At 37.1% G+C, this 23,986-nt stretch overlaps 1 protein-coding gene across 1 annotated transcript in view; it reads right to left on the reverse strand.

The window, feature by feature from the left end:
- LOC132843507 (cilia- and flagella-associated protein 58-like) overlaps window positions 1–23,986 on the reverse strand; it is a 171,690-nt gene that overhangs the window by 60,620 nt on the left and 87,084 nt on the right. The window contains exons 6-7 of the mRNA XM_060866885.1: window positions 5,230–5,370; window positions 2,716–2,939 (exon numbers count right to left, since the gene is read on the reverse strand). Coding sequence (XP_060722868.1) covers window positions 2,716–2,939; window positions 5,230–5,370 — 365 coding nt within the window. The remainder of the gene's footprint in view (window positions 1–2,715; window positions 2,940–5,229; window positions 5,371–23,986) is intronic.

Raw genomic sequence — 23,986 nt, forward strand, 5'->3', positions numbered from 1 at the left:
AGTTTGCCTTGGGACAATGAATTAAAAATTCAGTCAGAAATTTTATGCTAGCTACATTAAGATTATCAGTGAAGATTATGAACAATTGACTGCCAATTATGTCAGAAATCCTGATAACTAGCTGACCCAGCAGTAAAAATACTAAACATTTAATAATGACCCAAAACATTATCAGATTCCCAAACAAGTTCTAAAAAGAAACAAAGTGAACAAAATCAAACAAATGAGCCAACAATATAATACATATTCACCTGATTATTAAGAAAAAATGTCTTTGAGCCCTTGTGCAGCAATAACTAAGTAAATTTTTGATCAGTTCTGTACAACAGCTTAAAAGAATTTTATTCCATTCCTCAGTAAAGAACCGCTTCAACACTCGAATTTTAGTAAGTGTCCTCGCATGAGGCCTGCTTACTAGAGGTCCTTCCACAATTTATCTTTTGAATTAAAGTCAGAACATTAACTTGGCCATTCTAAAACATTATCTTCCTCTTTAATCATTCTTTGGTAGACAGACGTGGGGGCTTGTGCTGGTTGTCTCGGTTTATGGGCCATTTTCTTTTGAGATTCAGTTCATGGACAGATTTCTTGCCATGGGCCAGATGCAGCATTCATTCATTCATTCATTCATCTTCTACCGCTTATCCGAACTACCTCGGGTCAAGGGGAGCCCGGAGTACCCGGAGGAAACCCCCGAGGCACGGGGAGAACATGCCCAAAGCATGAAACTTCCACCACCATGTTTCACAGAAGGTATAAGGTTCTCATGCAGAATTCTCTTCAGAATTTTCCTTTCTACAAAAATAATGCTTCTCATTTTGAAACAAAAAAGTTTTATTTTGATCTTATTCATCCACAATCGTCCTCTGGCTTGTCCACATGATCTTTAGCAAACTTCATGGGCAGCAATGTTCTTTTTGGAGAGTAGTGTCTTTCTCCTTGCAACTCTGCCTTGCACACCAAGGTTGTTTAGTGTTCACCTGATGGCAGACTCATGAACATTAACATTAGGCAAAGTAAAGGAGGCATTTCGTTGCTTAGATGTTCTCCTGTATTCCTTTCTGACCAAACAAACTATTGTTGCTTTTGGAGAGATATTTGTTGGTTGACCACTTCTTGGAGGGTACCAATGGTCTTAAATTTCCTCCATTTGTTCAAAATCTATATGGGTATGAGTCCAAAACCTTAAGAGAAGGCCTCAGAAATCACCACTGTTTTTGCAATTATCCCCTTCCACAAACACACGTCAAGAACACCAGATGTTGATATATTTGTGTTCTTTTAATAAAATAGGACACTCATGGAGACCTGATTGTCATCTCATGGACTGAAATCAGATGGACTCTAATTTGACCTTGAAATTAAGTACTAAACCTACAGGTTCACAAACTTTTGGCTCTCACAGCTGTATAATATTGGAACTTTTTCCTGAATAAAAAAATGACCAAGTATAATCTATTTGTCTATTTTGTTTAATTGGATTCACTTTGTCTGATTTTGGGACATGTGTGAAAATCTGATGATGTTTTGGGTTATATTTATGTATAAATATAGAAATTTATAAAAGGTTCACAAACTTTCAAGCAACACTCTATATGGAATGTGGAATATGAATGAATGCCTAACACAGTCAGCATTACAGTAGTAGCACTTATTCCATATTCTTGTCAGGAACAGGTTACAGTACGCCATATATTTTGGTAATCCTGTCATTAGCAAGAGAATATTAGCAGTCACTCTGTGCGCTCTCTCTCTCTCTCTCTCGCTCTCTCTCTCTCTCTCTCTTTCTCACTCAGAAAAACTGTTCTTGCTGATTTAATGACATGATGTAAAATCAAGTCGAAGGCCTGAAAATATTAAAGAAAATTCAGACTATTTTTTATGTCACTCAGCAAACTGGCGAGAAAGAGATGGACAGCAAGCAAAGCTAAGTGCTTATATTACTTAAATAAACATGGGAACTGTCACAGCATGCATTACAGTCTGGCATTACAGTCATACAAATTACTTTTTTTTTTTATTTTATTCTCCCCTATTTCCATATCTTTCCACAAAACACAACAATACAAAGAAATCTCATCTGCTGGTCAGAGACAAGAGCTCTTTCATTTCATATTTCCTTTTTTTCATTTTTACACAATGAGAACCAAAACCATTTAGAATCTGTTGAAACTTTTGGCAATGCATTTAGAAATATTTCTCATTTTCACTCAAAATCTATTTATTTAGCTTTAGTTAAAACGGTTTTCAAAATCAGTTATCTGACATTTTCAAAGAGGAGCAGTACTTAAAAGTTTTCTCCCCAACAGAAACGCCTTGTTTGTATGGATATTTTCCAGATTTTTCTCAAGCTTGGGCATTGGTTAAGTTATGGTAAAGAATTAATCCAAAAATAAATACATACTAATAACACAGTGTTGTCTTCTCTTTTCTGAAGCAAAACATTTGACAAAGTAATTCTAGAAACCAGCCTAATAGTTGACATACTGTAATGCAGTAATGAAACCAGGTAATTCAGTAAAGGCTTAGCCTTGAAAAGGATTTGATTATTTTGGCCTTGATATTGACTTGATCACTTTCAGTTTTTGATCATTTACTTGGCCTCATTCCCTTTAAAACTTTCAGCCAGTCCAAATCGTGGACTTGACAATGGCACTACTGTATCTGGACTACAGCCCAAATATAAACAGCTGAAAAGTATAAAGTCAAACCCACCTGAGGTCGTCCACATTGAATACAATTTGGTTGAGGACTGTCTTCTCCCCTCGCAGCTTCTTGATATCATGCGTGAGCAGACGGATATCCTCCACTATTTGGTTGTACTGGATATCGCGGTTGTTCGCAATGGACTTCAGTCTCTTGACCTCCTCATAAAAAAATGACAGGTCATGCTTTGTCAACACCAGCTGAGTCCTGAGAATGTCCCGCTCAGTGATTACCTAAACACCAAAAAAAATATTAGAATCAGAAAATGTTTTTTTTAAGCATGAACATGACAGAGAACCTGTCAAAAGCACTAGAAAATAGATCTGGAAGATGGTGGATGACATAATGCTGAAAGAGCTAATGATTAAAGAGTAACAAATGTAAACATTAAATACTAATAATCTAATTAAATATGAACATTATCATTTGTTTTGTTGATGATATTTTTGGAGTCACAGTTTCACATGTTTTAATACATAGGGAGAAAAGAATTACTTATTTTGACACATTGCATCATCTTTTTTATTTGGTCCCAGGCTTTGTGCAATGGCAGTTTCTTTACATGAGAAGGTATATGACCCACACCTACTGAGAGAGACAAACACTGTTCTAATTTTATTTTGGGATAAACTTCAGTCCATAAAGCAAGAAAGCGTCTTTTCTTCTGAAGATCAAATACTTTTGTCCATCTCCAGCTTCAGCTGAACTCTTATCTAACTCCTGTGTTAGTGCACTGTTCTGTGCAGTTGACAGCATCTTTCCCTTTACATAATGTAATGCAAGCTCAACGCAGGGCTGTTTGTGTAGTTAAAGCCACAGCATAAACCAAAACTATTTTTGGTTTATGGTATGGTTTTAAATAGACAAACAAAATGTTTGAAACAAAATTCTAACTAAAACATGTAACCCAAATGCCCCAAGGACATATACAGTAGGGCCAGATATAGTAAGTCGTTTGAATCTAGTTTTAGACACAAACAAATGTAGAAAACTAGCACACGACCCTAAATTAGTAAACTATTAGTTTAATCTAATTAGTACTGTACATTTTAGGACATGGTGATTCCTGGCAACGTCTGTAGCATAGATTTGTATCATTTAGCAAACACCCTTATCCAGAGTGACTTACATTTTATTTCAATTTATACAACTGAGCAATTGAGGGTTAAGGACTTTGCTCAAGGGCCCAGTAGTGTTAGGGGATTCAAACTCATGACCTTCCGATCTGTAGTCTACCACCTCCCTTGAGCTACCGCATAAATCTGCCAAGAGGACTCTTAAACGTGTGGCTCTTTAATACTGCACTGAGCTATAGAAGCAGCTGCTATAATATGTATGTATCTTTTGATTTATTTTGCATATTAACTACAAAATACCATAAATGCATGGCAAAAAGGAAAGCTCTTTTGCTTATCATTGGCTAGTGCTTTCAATTAGATCTCACAAAACCTTGAGTTCTATACTTTATTCCTGGTATACCCTTACATTTGCACTGGACAGTGTTTTGTGTATACTTTTACTTTCACTAATCATTGGTGATGATGATGATGATGATGATGATGATGTGTTATGCATGTCTCACTGAATAAATCTGGTTTAATTAAATGAGTCCCAAAATTGAGGGGGACTAGTCTGGAGTTTTGCAAAGGCAGTATAAATCTACAGCTTTTTTGATGTTGTTTTTGACCACTTTGGTTGAAGATTTATTCAATTTTACATCTGGAACATAATGTGGTAGTGTGTATGTGGTATTTTGCTTTTTTCACATATAAATCCTTCTTAGAGCCATTTTATGAACCAAAAGGCTAAACCGCATGACTAGGCATTTCTTTAGTCTGATTTAAAGCTTTGATGAGCACATATTAAACGGCATCTTTGTTTGATAGATACATAAATAAGGACTTGGTGTCAGCATGGTCCATTCAAATAAAGTGCCCTCAGGATATGGATATCTCTGACCTTAAGGAAAATCTCTTCATCAGCTCTCTATGATAGCTCTGTCTATCTCATAATCACACCTTTTAAAATATACGGATAAGTTATATGATTATAAAAAGAAAAGGAACTCATAAGAATCAGGGGCTAATTAAATGATGTTCATTTGTTTTGTTTGTGATTTTTTGTTTTGTTTTGTTTTTCAGAACACATCCTGGGACATATTCCTTTTCCAATTAAATGATAATTGGTTAATTATTTTGTATTATGCATGACCTGATGTCACCACCATTGTTCATTTTTAAAGTGACAAGTCAGATGATTCCACTTGGACACATGCACAGGCATTCTTTTTCTCATTAATAAGAACTTGTCCCAAGGTCTTGAATTTTTTTCCCCTCACCAAAGGAAAACTGTGGCCTCACATACAGACAGTACTTTTAATAAGTTTGGAATGCGCCCAAACTCGAATCTTTTTTCCTGGGGAAGATTGAACTTGGCATAGTTATAGCATGGCAAATGGGAGGCTACTGAAGCAAAACCTTCACCTAAATACACACCCACACACATCCCTTTTTTCTGCTTTACCTGATCCAGTTCTTTCTTCTGCTGCACTTTCTCAGCATCAGCATCTGCTATGATTTTCAGCAGCTTTTGCTCTTCCGTCCTCTGTTTGTTTATAACCTGCTTGGTCTCTTGAGCCTGCTTCTTAAACTTCTGAAGCTCAGCCTACAAGAAGCATGAGGAGAGAAAAGACAGGTCCATTTTACAAGAGCAGTTTATTGCTGGCAGTCCAAAAAGAAGCAAAATAAACAATAAAATAAAATGGAGAGAAGAGAGTCAGACAAAATGGGAAGTAAGTGCCCTGTGCGTTGTATGTTGATAGTTTGTACACAGTCGGCCAAGCAACTAACAGCAAATAAGCAGAGAAACCGAGGAAGACACAAAAAGAAAAAGAGACAAAGAAAAAAGAGAGATCATGCAGCCAAGACCTATCGTTGGAGCAGATAAAAATCTAAACCCCCTGATCAGTAGCTCCATCTGTCTTGCCTCCTGGAGAGCTCCTCTTGCCCCCTGCTGCAAGAGCCATGTTGACGTTTCAACCAAATGAGTGCAAACACATCTTGTGTGCCACATCACTGATTAAGCCAACACAGAAACTGTCGGCTACTGTTTCCAAGAATAAACCAGAAAACAAGTGAGACACGAACCCCTTTTAACCAGACCAAATGTTAACCGTGACTAAATCTATCCATATTCTCACATCTGCTTTAATGCTCCTTCTAACTCTACTTTAAAATATTACCTGTGCAATATGACAACATTGTTTATCCTGCGTAATATCCCAAAGGGCCTGTATTATATATAGCTGTACTATACATTAAGTTTCAGGAAGGACCAATGTCCAGTCCAATCCTCTAGTCCACCACTCACTCTTGGCATAGCAATCAGTCACTCACTCACTCATCTTCTATCCAAACTACCTCGGGTCACGGGGAGCCTGTGCCTATCTCAGGCGTCATCGGGCATCAAGGTAGAATACACCCTGGACGGAGTGCCAACCCATCGCAGGGCACACACACACTCTCATTCACTTACGCAATCACACACTACGGACAATTTTCCAGAGATGCCAATCAACCTACCATGCATGTCTTTGGACCGGGGGAGGAAACTCCACACACACAAGGTGGAGGCGGGAATTGAACCCCCAACCCTGGAGGTGTGAGGCGAACGTGCTAACCACTAAGCCACTGTGCCCCCGCATAGCAAACAGCTGAAGTGAAATAAATAATAAATACTTGCAATTATAAATTGCAAGTATTTTATAGCTTTATAGACACAACATTTGAGGTATACCAGAATATTAAAGACCAAACTGATTCAACCCTTTTCCGAAATATCAATTTCATTTTAGTGCCACACTGATACCATCTTTGGAACAAGCTTAGTGACACCTTTATTTTAGTATCGATCCACAACTGACTAAACCACTCATTAGAATAGCCATGGTCTCTAAAAATAGTACATTTTCACCTTGTAATGAGCTGATGCTTTCAGCATGCATTTGTAGTTAACCACTAATTTGAGTTTTCACACAAATCCTTTCCCAAACTGATACAGTATAAGTAGGAGCAAGTCTCAGAGAAAATATAATAATGCAATTAATAACTCGTGACTATGTGACTACTGAAAAGAATGAAATTCAATACATTATTAATTAATGGGAATTCAAATTACAATATAAGTCCGGACCATTTATTTTCCTCATCAGTTCTCTTGATGTAGATTGATACCTCAGATTCCTTCTGATGGTCTTCTGATGTTATTGTTGTCCACTCGGCTTATGATTACACATGTTGTGCCTTTCCGAGATGCTTTTAAGTTACTATAGACTTCAGCTTCAACCAGTCTGACCATTCTTCTCTAAATATTGTCCTCAACAAGACATTTCTAATTAAATACCAGATCAGTACTTTCTGAAGTATTAAAACTAGTCCACATATTTAAACCATGCCCAAGTCACTGAGATCACATTTTCCTTATTTTGATGCTTGATGTAAACATTAATTGAAGCTCTTCATCTGTATCTGTGTAATTTGTTGAATTGTTAAATACTATTTCTACTCTCTAGTCTTGTCCTGTAAACTTTCTGTGCCCTCTCAAGGCTTATGAAAAGCCTCCAACTTGCCTAGGGCCGGATCTTCCCCACAGCACTGTCTGGTTAGCCTCCAATTAGGGCACTTCATAAGAATGCATTATCATTCTTAATGAATAGACTACATTTTTTCGACCAGCAGGGAAAGCAATGATGTACTGTATAATAGGAGTAGAATGGTTGCCCTTAGACTGGGTCAGGTTCAGCTGATTGCTATGTTAAATAGGTAATTGTATGCACTTCCCACCTTCTGGCAGGTGCAGGACAAAAGAAACTGCTAAAGTGAAAAAAATGTAATGTCCACAACACTGTTTATAACTCCCATATTTATTAATTTAATAAAAAGCAGCAACGTTTCGACCCTACTGGGTCTTCTTCAGGCAAATGGAACACATTTGTTAAAAGGGGATATACTGTATAGGCAATCAACTGACCCACCCTGTAATTTCAATTAGCTTGATTGGGTCTAAACAAGCCTATTAGCCCCACCCTTTACTCAATTAAGAGAACACTTTCATAGAAAAACATTACAATGGAAGAAACAGCTCCACACATACACATAAGCCCAAAACAACATGAAAACACCACCCCACATATGCACAAAAGACCACCAAAAAATAGTCAGCAAAGAAAGACAATTTCCCACAAAAAACACATACATACACATATACATACATATTACATGCACACATACACACATATACATGTGTATATATGTATACACATATACACACACATACTTATACATACACATATACATATACATATCCCCACTCCTTATAAAAATGGCTTTATATCAAACTCTTCATTAAGACTATGGGGAGACATTGTATTTAAATAGTGAATCCAAAATGTTTCACGTTGGAGAAGCCTTTTATCCTGATCTCCTCCTCTAGACGGTTTATTGTCATTATGCCCTGCTAGTTTAAAATGAGCGGCGACAGGACTACGTTCATCCCCTGTTCTAATAGTACTTCTGTAATCACTAATTCTAGTCTGAAGTGCTCTCATTGTTTTGCCCACATATGCTAAGCTACACGGGCAGCGAATTAAATAAATAAAATGTGTGGTGCTACATGTGATAACACCACAAATAGATAAGGTCTTGCCAGTGTGTGGATGAATAAAGTTTTTGCACTTATGAGTATAAGAGCACTGGGCACAACTGCCACATCTATTGTTACCATCTGGCATACTAAAAAATGACGTTGTAGGTTGCGGACGTATATCATTTTTAACCAGGAGGTCTTTTAAATTAGGGGCACGCTTAAAAACAAGCTTAGGTTTTTCTGGGAATATTTTGATTAATTTAGGGTCCAAATCAATAATGTGCCAATGTTTGTAAACAGATTTTCTTAATTCTGATACAAGTGGAGAATGTTTTATGCTAAATAAAAGGGTCTTGATTGGATTTTTAGTGCGCTTATTTGATCGAAGACATTCATCTTGTGTTAACTGATCAAAACATTTTTTGGCCAAATGAACCCAATCTTGTTTATACCCTCTGTTGAGGAATCTTTTTTTTTCAAGTCTGCAGCCTGCTTTGAATAAGATGTATTATTGCTGCATATTCTACATACACGATTAAACTGACTGATCGGAAGACTTCTGACCAACGGTCTGGGATGAAAACTATCCCCATGCAATATAGTGTTTCGATCCATGGGCTTGCGAAAAAGATCAGTTTTTATGGTCGTGCCATCTTTATATACCTGAATATCCAGGAAACTGATGCGATGTTTATCATATTCCAAAATAAATTTTAAATGTTCATTACAAGAGTTCAAATACTCATGGAAGCCCATTAATTCATCTAATATGCAATCAATAATCAGAAAAATATCATCGATAAACCGCTTGTAGAATAAGATCTTAGAATAGAATGGGTTTCTCTGATGCAGCACAAATTGATTTTCAAAAAGACCCATATACTGTATAAGCAGGCATAGTTAGGGGCCATTTTACTTCCCATAGCAGTGCCTTTCTTTTGTATATAAAACTCATCCTGAAAACGAAAAAAGTTATTGGTAAGGACTATGTTTGCCAAGTCTAATATGCACTCAGTGCTAGGTTTTGGCTCAACCTTATTTAAAGAAAGAAAATGCTGGAGTGCTTTTAGGCAACATTCATGTGGAATATTTGTATACAAACTCTGAACATCAAAGGTGGCCAACATCAAGTTGTCAGACTTAAAATCAAAGGTTTTCAGCGAATTAATAAAATTGATGGAGTCACGTACTGTATGTAAGAAGGGAGGGTAACCACTTCTGATTTAATGAAATGGTCAACAAAAGCAAATATATTTTCTGTTAGGCTACCAATCGCACTGACAATAGGTCTTCCCTTTAGAGGGATATCTAAGCCCTTGTGGATTTTAGGGAGTGTGTAAATTACAGGGATCACTGGATGTTTTACCTTAAGAAACTCAAAGGCATTTTTATTTAAAACTGCAATTGCTTAAGTAACCACTCTAACTATGACGAGAAGGAAAGCGTTAGAACACATAATACACTGAAACTTAAAGTGGCTGGCTACAACAACGAAAGCCACACTGGATACCACTCCTGCAGCTAACAGGAATCTGAGGCTACCGAATGATGAATCTCAATTTCTCTGTCAGAATTTGCGACAATAACAGCATGAATCCATGGACCTAACTTGCCAAAAGTTGTTTCAAAAGTGTGCTGTGAGGAATGTTTTTTCACAAATTGGGGTTGTTGATAGTCTACCTATATCTGTATTACTGCTTAATACATTTGAGGCCACAAATTTACCCATCTTAAATTAGATCATGTTGAGTCCTAAGAACAAGTTATTACATCTGTATAAGGCGCCATAAGAAGTCATTTTACAATGAGGCCAACATTCCTAGAATTTAGACAGACCATCTATCTTTGAGTAGTAACTAAGGCAGAAAGAAACAACTGCTGATTTTAGCAAAAGTGCATGTGAAGGTGTACAACAGAAACAAGAATTTCAAAGCTGAAATGCCTGCAGACTTTGAAGGGATGGTGAGTGAAAGAATGAAAAAGATGAGTTGTAGCACATATGCTATTAATTTTCTGTATTCTGCAACATGAACGTAATTTTTATTTGTCCTTGCCTTTACTGACTGTTCTCCTGCTTTCCTGTTCTGCCTGGCCTCTTTTCTGACTTCATGTCAAGCAGATTTTCCATGACGTGATTGGCATAACAAGGCATTCTACTTCTATGCAGTTATGGAGGGTGCAATCCCAATGATGTGCTGTGGTAATTAATACAGCCAGTTTTATTGTGTGCCACATGTCAAGCAATCAATGCTGTGGTAATTTTTTTTTAAAGTCTTGCTTGGGCCTGCTGTCTTGTTTACTAGTTCGAATTGTTTTTTGGTTGCAGAGGCCAGAGGGATATGGGGGCTAATGGCACTGGTGCCCATTCATAACGGGAAGACACTGATAATGCTTTTTAGATTGCGGTGGAACTTATGATTCAATTATCAAAGCAATATCAGAACTGTGCTGTATCCCATAACAATTACATTCCTGACTGGATGAAGAACATGCAGCATTAAGCAAAAAAATTAAAGAAAACATTAGAGCCAAAAAAGGATATACCCTGAATATTTTGAACTTGAATGCGGCCGTTTCACTAAGCTTGAACTTGCTGGAACAAAGGGAATAATTGTGTACGAGTGATGAGTATATAATATGTAAAAATTATTTTAAGAAACATCATTTTGATATACTAAGGTATAACCTTGATAAACTGCTTTGCGTTGCGGTGCCTAAATGAATACATTTGCATAAACATTGCAATGTATGTTGCATTTTTAAATATAAGCACCTTTATACATATTTATTAAGGCAAACAGAAAACTGAACAATTTTGCTGAAGTGAAGGTCTGATAGACATGTTGTTTCCTCCAAACTGACAATGCATAATAAGATAAACTGGTTTGATTACCAAGAAACAATCATGACAGGAAATCCAAATACTTATTCATTTGTGTTGTTGTTTTGATTAGTTTTGGTGCTTTCACTTTTCTCTTTCTGGATTCTACACTGTTTTCATTAGCTCAGAAATCAGAACAAGAAACTAAGCATCAGCAAAACAAGAGAATCGATTCTTTCACTCATTATTTTGCTCTTCCTCTGTCCTGTCTTTGGCTCTCTTCAGGTTTCCCTCCTGATCATTTGTTTTTCACAGTAATAGGGATGAGTGAAATTGGCATCACACATCACAAAGTCAAATGCTTGACACTCCTTTTTGCTAGAGGAGGTCCATGTAATCATTACATGTTCTAATTGGGAAAATGTAGAAAGGGAAGCACACTGATCCACGAAACCATCTATTGAAGCACTCATGAAATGAATCACAAAAATGATCAGAAGCTTACAGTACATGGACTGTCTAACTGTCAGAGACTGTGGGTGTCTTCACAGATAAGAACCCAGACCCAGATACCTAGTTCATTACATGAACTACACCAAAACTCAAAAGAACCAAGACTGAACAACCAAGCAGAATGCACGAAGACAACACAAAGACGAGGATTCCGCACTGACCAAGGCAATGTGGCCAAAATAAAAAGGAAGACAATTAGACACACCAGGAACAGTGTGCACGAGGTGAAGGAAATAGACAAGGGCTGGGCAGACACGTGAATACAAAATGTAAACAAAAACACATGGTACAAGAGACAACTCCCGGAACGCCCCCTAACGTTCCAACAGATAAAAAAGTCTGAGCGTGATCCTGACACAACCTTCTCATCCTTGTTTTTACCCAAATATCAAACCTAAAGGGATTGAACTTCTGTATGTCATAAATGTCTTCTCTACAAATTATCTTGTTGCCTAACATTCATATCCATGAATATTAGACCTGTTTCTGATGTAAAGCAGAAGAACATTCCTGTACCTTCTCCCCACCCATCTGCTCAGGTCTCCTGGTCCAGTCCTATGCTGGAACATGGCTAGCACACAAGTTTCACAGCTCACAGTTCAAAAGATCACCTCTTTTTACTCTGTCTCCCTAATCTTGGCTTTCTTGTAGAGATGATGCTGTCTAAAAGATCTGAGCTTGTCAGAGGCTTTCATACTAATTGTGGCAAAAGCTAAAACTTTATCCTGTATGATGGACTTGGTGTGGTATGATAGGCTCAGTTTACATAAATTGGTAGCAATATCTATATCCATTTTCCTTAGCTGGACAAATTAGAGTGTTCTGTTGCTACAGCATGACACAACAACATCATTTGGATGGCAAAACCTTTTGCAATAGATGTGTCAGCACTGAAATGGCACTCTAAATCAATGGAATGAAACATGTGAGAGTTTAAATATTTAAGACTAGATTGTAAGTATGAATTTACAGCTCCATAGTCTTGACTAGTTTTTGACTAATGTTATAAAAGTCCTAATACCAGAGCCATTAATTATCCTTTAGTTTTGTGTCCTTGCCAAGCATGGCAGCCAAATTTCATTCATTACTTTGATTCTGTCAATATAATGAAGATTTTAATATGATATAAAGTTCCTTTTTATGGAAACAAACTACGTGAAAGTGTTATCTAACTGAACTGAACTAACTGAACTTTTTTATACATTGTAATGAAAAGTTCCATGTCCTCTGTAGCTCCAGTTCCATTAAGCATAGGTTTGTTAAGGTTGTATATATCAAGATTAATAAAAGTATAAAATTATGTTATTATTTGAGACTATTAATGCTGGAGTGCACCTGAAATCAGAAGTTTCACAATGGACGTATTCATCAAGACTGACCTACCCTCGACTTCCAACAGTGCATCAATACCATGGACATGGAGCTGAATTATTATAACGGCTCATAATGACTCTGATATATAGGGCTCATAGATATTCATTTAGCCTTTCATGTCAGCTGTTGAATCAGAACACCACAGGCCCTCAAAGCAATACTTTGTCTACGATAAATGATTCTGAGCGCCCCTTGTATGTTCTCTTTCTCTCCACTTCCTCAACAATCATTCAAAGTTCCTTCTCTCTCTCTCTCTCTCTCTCGCTCTCTCTCTCTCTCTCTCGCTCTCTCTTTCAAGGTGATATTGAAAGTTATTTGCCTTTAAATTTAAATGATGCTATTTGATAAAGGTAGAGATATGAAAACTAAAAATGAAAGGATTATCGAAACTGAATTCCGTGCTGATGAATAAAAATGACCCCCTCAATACATGATTCAATTCCATGCATGAACTGAGACCAAAAATAATATGAAAGCTGACAAATTTAATGTACGCTATACATTACATGGTCCCATGTTTGTAAGTGCAGATCTAGGGTCAGGTTTTTGGTTTGTTCCTTTGAACCCTAAAAAATACATTTGAACAAAAAGCACCTGATTACAGATTTTTGTTGTTTTTTTCTCTGAAATGCAAGAATGGCACCTTGCTTTTTGTCTACAAAGAGGAAATAAAACACAAAAATGTTCTACACAATAACACCTCCCCACACACACACACAAACACAAAATGCAATCAAAATGACACATAACACAATGCAGCCTGAGGGAAAAATACACATTTGATTAGCTGAAAGAGCCAGATTTAAAAGAACAGATCAGCATGAAGTGATATGTAGCGCTCAGCTGCTATAATGGTCTCTAAAGAACATTGTAAAATAAATAATAAATAAATAAATAACTGAAATGGTTCTTTAAAAAAGGTGAAAAAAAACAATAATGAAAATGTACCATGAGTGATTGCTAAATGGTGCCAAGTCAGGAAAATAGACATGATATAATAGGTGGGTGATTGGCAGCAGTATAGAAAATAGAAAGTAGAAAGTTTTAGAAGTTATATTGTACCTTAAGAGCCTCTTTTACTTTCTGTATTAGCAGAACATCGAGATGTTCTTTGACCAGTGCTGCCTTTTTGCTCTTGATCTCCTTTGTGAGCTGAACAGTCTCTTGGCTCATGGATTTAATCTTGCACTTCATATCCGTGATTTCATGCTGTACACACACACACACACACACACACACACACACACACACACACACACACACAGTACATGATGAGGCAGCTAACACAAAAAGAAAGAAAAAGCCTGACATAAACAGAAGCACAGAAATATGCAGAACAACACACAAGTACAATCAGATCCAGACACTCAACTGCATGAACGCATGTACCAAAAAAAAAGACACAGACATAGTTGTTTTATACACATACACACATGGAAACATACATATATACACTATATACACGCACGCTTACAGATTAAAAGAAAAACTTGTGGCTCTGTTATGCTGTGGGAGGCAATTATTTCAGTTCGGCATCACTTGTCCCCTTAAGCTGGTTTTAGACTCTGAGTTTCACAGTCTTTTAAGGTTATTACCTGCCATGGTGGGGAAGATGATCCTAATAAAATCTTGATCGCATTCTATGAACCATTGTTGCGATAACATCTGTTCCCCATGTCAGATTATATGATGAAGATCCTCTAACAATAGATTTGCGGTTAAGGAAAATGACTCCTTTCTGCTTCATCATGAATCAACATGATCTGGGCTCGTACGGAAAATGGGGTTGCATAAACAGAAACATTATTCAAAGTGTGCTAAAGGTAAAAATATTTTTTTTTTCTTCTGTCCATTAGTTTTGCTTACATTTCCCAATTTGCACTACCACATTTGTAGCTGTCCCATGAGTTTTGCTTCAGCCTATTCTGTTATATTAATATATAATAGAAACATATGATATACATTTAACCGTATAATTTTATTAACATAAATCATATAAATCATACCCTATGGAATAGCTTGAAGAGGGCTGTGCACATGAGACCACCTCACAATTTGATAGATCTGAAACATTTTTTTGCAAAAAGTAGTGGAATAAAATGGGCAAATAGAGCTATGCTACAGTAAGTCAGACTCTCCCTCATCAACACAGAGTTATATTACAAGCAAAAGGCGATTTAAGGATGCATTGATAAAGGGGTGTTCAAACTTTTGTCACCAGGTTATTTTCAAATTTATTCAATTCATTAAATTTTGGTTTCTACAGTAGATCACATTAAAGTTTTAGAGAGCTGACATCATTTAATCACTATTTAATAACCATTAAATAATTATTTAATGAACGTCTCTCTTCAGAAACCTTCACCATGTAGCAACAATTATTTTATTCTTTGTTAAATAAGAACACATTTTTAAATTCATTTCTAAGAGTACATGGAACTTCCATCATACTTGTCCCTGTGAATGAGCTGTTACTATAGATATTCTGTATAACGTTTTAAAAAACATATTTGAACAAGCGCATTACAATAAACCGTCATGAGCTGCTGTTGTGGTTCTGCGCGATCATACTGTATTGAAGAATTCAACAGCGGTGTGGTATTAACGTTGGTATTCAACACCCAGTATTGTAACACTGTAATACACAGTATTATAGACAAAATAATTCCGCTGCTTCTCATGTGGAAGGACGCTGAATAAGTAGACAGCATTTATGCACTCCTGAGCTAGCAAGCGATAAACAAATGCCATATGCACACTACACTACAAGTAAAGATGGATGATGATAAAATCTGTGACAAAACATTTAAGCGCTTTTCATGGGATGCAAATTTAATAACAGCCCATGATTAAAAAGATAGATATAAGAAGAGGCACACATTCTAAAGGCTCGCAACAAGATTAGGCAAAAAAGCATAAGGGTTATAAATATTAAACAACCTGTACACTCGAAGCAAAGAGTCAGTATTAGCATTTAGTCAAAAACTAACAAGCCAACAATAAGCACACTCCATACAATTTACATGACTAATTGCCAAAAAGCTCTTTTTTTTTTTTACTGTAGTCTTATCATCCTACAACTACAGTGTTCAACTGGGACAAGGACAAGACTTAAGACAGGAGCGTGGGAGTATATTTTTACTCTTCAAATTCAGGTATTATGATAAAAGAGAGTAGAAGAGTAAAAGGAATACAAAATGCAGGAACCGTGCTTTGAAAAACACAGCAAAGGAATCTCTTCCTGTGGCATGTCACAGTGTAACACTGCTGCTGATTCCTCTTCAGCTCTCTCAAAAGAATCAGCAGTTCAGTAAGACTTCTACAGTCACTCATTAGGATATAGTTAATTAAGGACTTTAAAGCTTACTTAGCTGCAGGAGCATTTTTTCCCATGAGTTATATATTATAGTTTCCCAAGAAATTATAATAAAATCTGAGTGTGCAAATTGATGAGGGTGATAGTTTGGGTATTCTGCTTTTTATATATCGACTTATGAGATTTGTGAAACAACTATATAAAAATATTATGGTTTTTATTCAAAAGTATAGCCACATATTTTCCATTTATTGACTACTCTGCAAACTTCTGACATTATCTTCTAACAATTATCCTCTATGATCACTAAAGGCTCTAGCATAATAGTGACCTTGATCTTGTGCTTCTAGTTTTGCAGTGTTAGAAAGATTGCTTCATTCCAGACAAACAGTTAAGACTATAAATATTAAAATATCAGTATAGTGTGTCAAAATAGAGAATAAAAATCAGTTACAAGATAAAACATGACTTGTATGACATTGGATATGTATTCAAATCCAAGGTGTAAATGAGTTGACTATATGCAAATAGTGTGATATTGTAGAACAAGAACAAGTGCAAAAAATAGAATAAATAAAGGAATTACAATATGAGAAGCTTGAGAGCATCTGGAAAATATTGAGAGAATAATCAAGTAAAGTCTCACCAAACTGCATAAGTAGCAGTATATGAGAAGGACATATACAAGTATACAAATCATTATAACTAGCAGTATATGAGAAGGACACATTGTACAAAGAATACACATGTGGGTATATACAAAGAGTTTATGTACCTGAGCATCAAGCAGATTCTTGCTGAATTTTTTTCGTTCGGCCCTGATGGCCTCGTACTGATTCTGCAGCCGATTGAGCTTCATCTCCGCCTCAGAGATCTTCTTCTTATAGCTCCAGATCTCCATCTCTCGCACTTTGAGATCCTCCATATGTGTTAAGCCCTTGAACAAGAATGGCAGACAGAGAGAGAGAGGACAAAATCAGTGTCTGATCTGTCAAAATACATGAGTGACATTTTTCATTTCCAATCACCATTATTTGACTTTAGTCCTACCGACCCAACACATCCAGAAAGAGCCACAGCGTCTTAGCAGAGTTGATTTATGACAGTTGGTGGCTGACAAATTCAGAAGAACCTGTTCACTTGTTTGACAGTGAAAGGCACAGACTATTTCAATGAAACCTGATTGAAACATCATATGGTTGGTATTATATGTTATATGTTATTATATGTTATATGTTATTGTTATCCCTCTCAGCAGCTCTGCCTGCACAGTCTCTGTCAATGTAAGACATTATATGTCAAATTAAAAGCTGAATTAGAACTGAATTACATGGATTTGCCGCATTAGAGTGCTGTGGAACCCCGGGCTAATCCAATCATAGAGAGCATGGTCGAATTTAAATGTGAAAAGCTGAGCAAAAAATAAATAAATAAATAAATAATAATAATAATAATAATAATAATAATAATAATAATTCTATAAATGAAAAGGTGGGATTGAGAGAACTTTTTCAACCCTTAAATCCTTTTCACACTGTCCATTTTTCTTTTGTAATTAGGTTTATAAGATTCCTAAAAGCTTCTTACAAAGGTGGTGTCTAATCATTTTTTCTAAAATATGACGACATCAACTAAAGTTTTCAATATTGAGCCTGTATTGATAGGGTTCTTCTTTGTTGCCTTCTCCATTAAAGAGGGTCAGTACTAGGATCAGTATTTTTACAAATCTGTTTTTATTAGGAAAATTAGGGTTCCAGCGCGAAGCGCTGGAAACCTAATGTTTTTGTTAGGATTTTTATTAGGGTTCAAGCGCGAAGCGCTGGAAACCTATTGTTTTTGTTAGGATTTTTTAATAGAGTCCAAGCGTGAAGCGCTGGAAACCTATTGTTTTTGTTAGGATTTTTATTATTAGGGTTCAAGCGCGAAGCGCTGGAAACCTATTGTTTCTGTTAGGATTTTTATTATTATTATTATTATTAGGGTTCAAGCGCGAAGCGCTGGAAACCTATTGTTTTTGTTAGGATTTTTATTATCATTATTATTAGGGTTCAAGCGCGAAGCGCTGGAAACCTATTGTTTTTGTTAGGATTTTTATTATTATTATTATTATTATTAGGGTTCAAGCGCGAAGCGCTGGAAACCTATTGTTATTGTTAGGATTTTTATTATTATTATTATTATTATTATTATTATTATTATTATTATTAGGGTTCAAGCGCGAAGCGCTGGAAACCTATTGTTTTTGTTAGGATTATTATTATTATTATTATTATTATTATTATTATTATTATTATTATTATGTTAATAATATAATAATAAACCCCAAAACGTGTTTGTCCCCATAACCCCTAAACCCCTAAAACCCCTATGTCCAAATCTCAAGTGCTTTATATCATTGGAATCCTTGGCTCATGACTTAAAAAACGTATATCTCCAATTTCATTTCCGCCATTAAATTTTTTCGCTATAGCGCATTTTATCCGAAACCTACTTTTGCTAACTAGTCCTAGGCTTTTCACCTGATCAAGACCAATCCAGTGCAGTAATATTCTCTGGAGTCTCAAAGACAATAATTTTCGAAAAAAAGTCGAAATTTTGATTCAGGGTCCTTAAGAGGCCCCAAAAAGTTTGGACTGTGAGGAGCCAGTTTTACTAAAATGTCAATAACTCAAGAATTAAATGAGCTATCAACACCAAACTTGGGACACATGTGAAAGAGGTCAAACTGAGGTCACAGTTCAAAAACCGTGGCGATTGGCCACTTCGTGGCGCTATAACGGAAAAATCACTAAAAACAGCCATTTTTAAAAAAGCCCTCTAGCGCCACCAACAGTCCAAAAACCCAATTTTGTGAAGAATCGAATTCTTAAGATTCTGATTCTGAGAATTGCCGCGGTTTTTGAACTGTGACCTCAGTTTGACCTCTTTCACATGTGTCAGAGGTCAAACTGAGGTCACAGTTCAAAAACCGTGGCGATTGGCCACTTGGTGGCGCTATAACTTGCCGGTCACTTTGAGTATGTGACTTGCGGGTCACTCATTCTGCATCTGGATGCTTGTGTTTCTTTGCTTTATGGATATGACTTTGTTTATTTTAGGGAAAACTGGACAGGTGAGTACTTCACATGACATATATTGTGCAACACGTTGGTAAGCTTTTCTGTATTAGAGACACTAGGTTAGGAGCGGGTGCCACCCTCTGTAACTTGCGGGTCACTTTGTGTATTTGAAAATCCTTTAAGGCCTTAAACTCCCTAAAGGCCTTAAACGCTTGAACCCGGGAAATGCTGCTTGCTTTAGAAATGCTTCGCGCTTGAACCCTAATAATAATAATAATAATAATGATAATAATAATAATAATAATAATAATAATAATAATAATAATAAAAATCCTAACAAAAACAATAGTTTTCCAGCGCTTCGTGATTGAACCCTAATAATAATAATAATAATAATAATAATAATAATAATAATAATAAAAAAATCCTAACAAAAACAATAGTTTCCAGCGCTTCGTGCTTGAACCCTAATAAAAATCGGAACGAATACAATAGTGTTCCAGCGCTTCGCGCTTGAACCCTAATAATAATAAAAATCCTAACAAAAACAATAGGTTTCCAGTGCTTGAACCCTACTAACAATAATAATAATAATAATAATAATAATAATAATAATAATAATAATAAAAATCCTAGCAAAAACAATAGGTTTCCAGCGCTTCGCGCTTGAACCCTAATTAAAGCTGCAAGCAGCATTTCCCGGGTTCAAGCGTTTAAGGCCTTTAGGGAGTTTAAGGCCTTAAAGGATTTTCACATACACAAAGTGACCCGCAAGTTACAGAGGGTGGCACCCGCTCCTAACCTAGTGTCTCTAATACAGAAAAGCTTACCAACGTGTGTGTGTGTGTGTGTGTGTGTGTGTGTGTGTGTGTGTGTGTGTGTGTGTGTGTGTGAGTGCGTGTGTGTGTGTGTGCGTGCGCAAGTCTGTGTGTCTGTGTGAGTGTGTGAGTGTGTTAGTGTGTGTGTGAGTGTGTGTGTCTGTGTGTGTGTGTGTGATTGTCTGTGTGTGTGAGTCTGTGTGTGTGAGTGTCTGTGTGTGTCTGTGTGTGTGAGAGTGTGTGTGTGTGTGTAAATGTGTGTGTAAGTGTGTGTGTGTTCCTCGTATGTGAGTGTGTGAGTGTGTGAGTATGTGAGTGTGCGAGTGTGAGTATGTTTTTGATTTTGAGTAAGTGTGTGTATGTAAATGTGTGTGTAAGTGTATGTGTGTGTGTGTGTGTGTGTGTCTGTGTGTGTGTGAGTGTGTGAGAGTGTGTGTGTGTGTGTGAGAGAGTGTGTGTGTGTGTGTAAATGTGTGTGTATGTGAGTGTGTGTGAGTATGTGAGTGTGTGTGTAAATGTGTGTGTAAGTGTGTGTGTTCCTCGTCTGTGTGAGTGTGTGTGTCTGTGTGAGTGTGTGTGTGAGTGTCTGTGTGTGTCTGTGTGTGTGTGTGTGTGTGTGTGTGTGTGTGAGAGAGAGTGTGTGTGTGTGTGTGTGTGTGTGAGTATGTGAGTGAGCGAGTGTGAGTAAGTGTGTGTGTGTAAATGTGTGTGTAAGTGTGTGTGTGTCCCTCATAAAGACCTTTCTGATTCTGGTTCTGATTCTGATTTTGCAAGAATTTTGCCTAAACATACTTGGCAATAAAGACCTTTGTGATTCTGATTCTGATTCTGATGTTGCAAGAATTTTGCCTCTAGGCCTTACGATTCAGCACAAAATTGGGTTTTTGGACTGTTGGTGGCGCTAGACGGTTTGAGCTAGACACACCAAAGTTGCTACAGTAACTTCTAAGACTGGCCTCTACATGTGTGCCAAATTTCATAACTTTCCTACGTACGGTTCATAGGGCTGCCATTGACTTCATTGACGGACGGAAGAATAATAATAATAATAAGAAGAAGAAGAAGAAGAAGAAGAAAACTAACGATAACAATAGGTGTCTACGCCCCTTCGGGGCTTGACCCCTAATAATAATTAAAGCTGCAAGCAGCATTTCCCGGGTTCAAGCGTTTAAGGCCTTTGGATTGACATGACAATATATGTCATGTCATGCTACAGAGGGTGCCACAACATATGTCATGTGAAGTACTCACCCGTCCAGTTTTCCCTAAAATAAACAAAGTCATATCCATTAGAGATGAGCCAGATACTCGGCTGAAACGAGTATCCTGTACAGATAAAGCACTTCTGCCGAGTACGAGTATTATATGAGTAATACGAGTCAATATCTGTGCTCGGATTGTATGAAAATCATCATTGGCTAGCTGATTGTGTCAGCGTTCTGTGATAGGCTAGTCACAGCGCCCCTCCCCTATAGTGATAGGCTAGTCACAGCGCCCCTCCCCTACAGTGATAGGCTAGTCACAGCGCCCCTCCCCTACAGTGATAGGCTAGTCACAGCGCCCCTCCCCTACAGTGATAAGCTAGTCACAGCGCCCCTCCCCTATACACATACAGATGTATTGTGTTGCTGTGTCTCGCTCTGCTCACTCACAGTCACACACAGAACAGCTCTCTGTCTCTCCCTCAGTCACTCGGGTTCGTGGGTCTTTTCCGTTAACGTTTAGGGTTTCTTCAGCTTTTTACTTCGGGTTGTAACATTAATAATACGTACTTACTAGCCAGTAGAGTTCTGGTAAACGTGGGTTCGTTCAGACGTGGTGCTTGCTTGGTAGAATGCGATTCGCATTGCGTCTCTGCCTGTCGGAGATTTTTTTTCTTTTTTAAACCTTCAGCTGTCTCTAACCAGTAACCGGACACTGTGTGTCTGACACGTTTTTGCTGTATTTCATAAAAACATAAAGGTAGTAAGCTAGTGTTATAAATATTACAAATTAATTATTACCGGTTAAAGCCCCGCCCATTTCAAGACAAGCCCAGCCTACTTCCGGGTTAGGCCCCACCCACTCCGAGTCAGAACCAGAATCAGAATCTTTGCCTTACAAGTCAGCACAAAATTGGGTTTTTGGACTGTTGGGGGCGCTAGAGGGCTTTTTTTTTTTTAAAATGGCTGTTTTTAGTGATTTTTCCGTTATAGCACCACCAAGTGGCCAATCGCCATGGTTTTTGAACTGTGACCTCAGTTTGACCTCTTTCACATGTGTCCCAAGTTTGGTGTTGATAGCTCATTTAGTTCTTGAGTTATTGACATTTTAGTAAAAGTGGCTCCTCACAGTCCAAACGTTTTGGGGCCCCTTAAGGACCCTGAATCAAAATTTCGACTTTTTATCGAAAATTATTGTCATTGAGACTCCAGAGAATATTACTGCACTGGATTGGTCTCGATCAGGCGAAAAACCTAGGACTAGTTAGCAAAAGTAGGTTTCGGATAAAATGCGCTATAGCGAAAAAATTTAATGGCGGAAATGAAATTGGAGATATACGTTTTTTAAGTCATGAGCCAAGGATTCCAATTATATAAAGCACTTGAGATTTGGACATAGGGGTTTTAGGGGTTTAGGGGTTATGGGGACAAACACAAATTGTCCGATTCCGCTGAGATTTTGGCCCTGAGTAACTGTGACCAGTACTACCATCTGACCAAGTTTGAGCTCTCTAGGCCTTACAGTTTGGGCTGCACGACCGTTTCTAGGGCGGAATAATAATAATAATAATAATAATTAAAGCTGCAAGCAGCATTTCCCGGGGTTCAAGCGTTTAAGGAATTTTACTGAACTTATTTCATTGACATTAAGTAAAAACCTATAGAACTTGCAAAAGTAGTTTTTTAAATATACTTATTTGTTATATATTTAATGAATGATTTGATTTACAGCGCTGATTGTACAAGCAAAGTGGTTCAGAAAACCTAGACCTAACAAATGATATGAAGCTGATTTTAAAATGTTTAAGTATAAATTTCTAGGAAAAAACAGATGCTGAATAGAATGAGCCAACGAGTGATCCTCTGCTGCCATCTAGTGGTTTTTATAGCTAATGCAATCCATTGGAAATATATGGTTTATATATCTTTTCAACAATTATAGTGCACATCACATTATTCACTTATATAATACAGGTCACTTGTATTACACTGCTCATTTACATTACACAGCTAACTTGCATCACACAGCTCACTTTCATTACACAGATTACTTATATAACACTGCTCAGTTTCATCACAGTGCACACGTTCATCGTATAGCTCACTGGCATCGCACAGCTTACTTGCATCACACAGCTTACTTGCATCACACTACTCACTTATGTCACATTACTCAATTAACACACATTACTCACTCCATTATTTGTAACCTATATGCAGTTACATCAGTAATGGATTAAGCCCATTTGCAGCCAACGCAGTCCATTGAAAATACATGGTGTGCAGCTTTTTGCCAATTACAGCGCCACCTATGGTTCCGATCAAGATAAAACTTGGCAGGATTGTTAAAAGTCATATGTCACATGTGCTCAATGAGGGTCGTATAAATTAGACTTTTCGTTTATGAGTTATAGGCTTTGAATTATTTTTTGCCACGCCCATTTCATAAATAATCCTTTAATGGCAAGCCAAAGGATAAAGTTCCACTTTTTTTCGATAATTATTGACATTAAGACTCCAGAGAATACTACTGC

The sequence above is a fragment of the Tachysurus vachellii genome, chromosome 3 (assembly GCF_030014155.1).
Source record: "Tachysurus vachellii isolate PV-2020 chromosome 3, HZAU_Pvac_v1, whole genome shotgun sequence".
In the NCBI taxonomy this organism is placed as follows: Eukaryota; Metazoa; Chordata; class Actinopteri; order Siluriformes; family Bagridae; genus Tachysurus; species Tachysurus vachellii.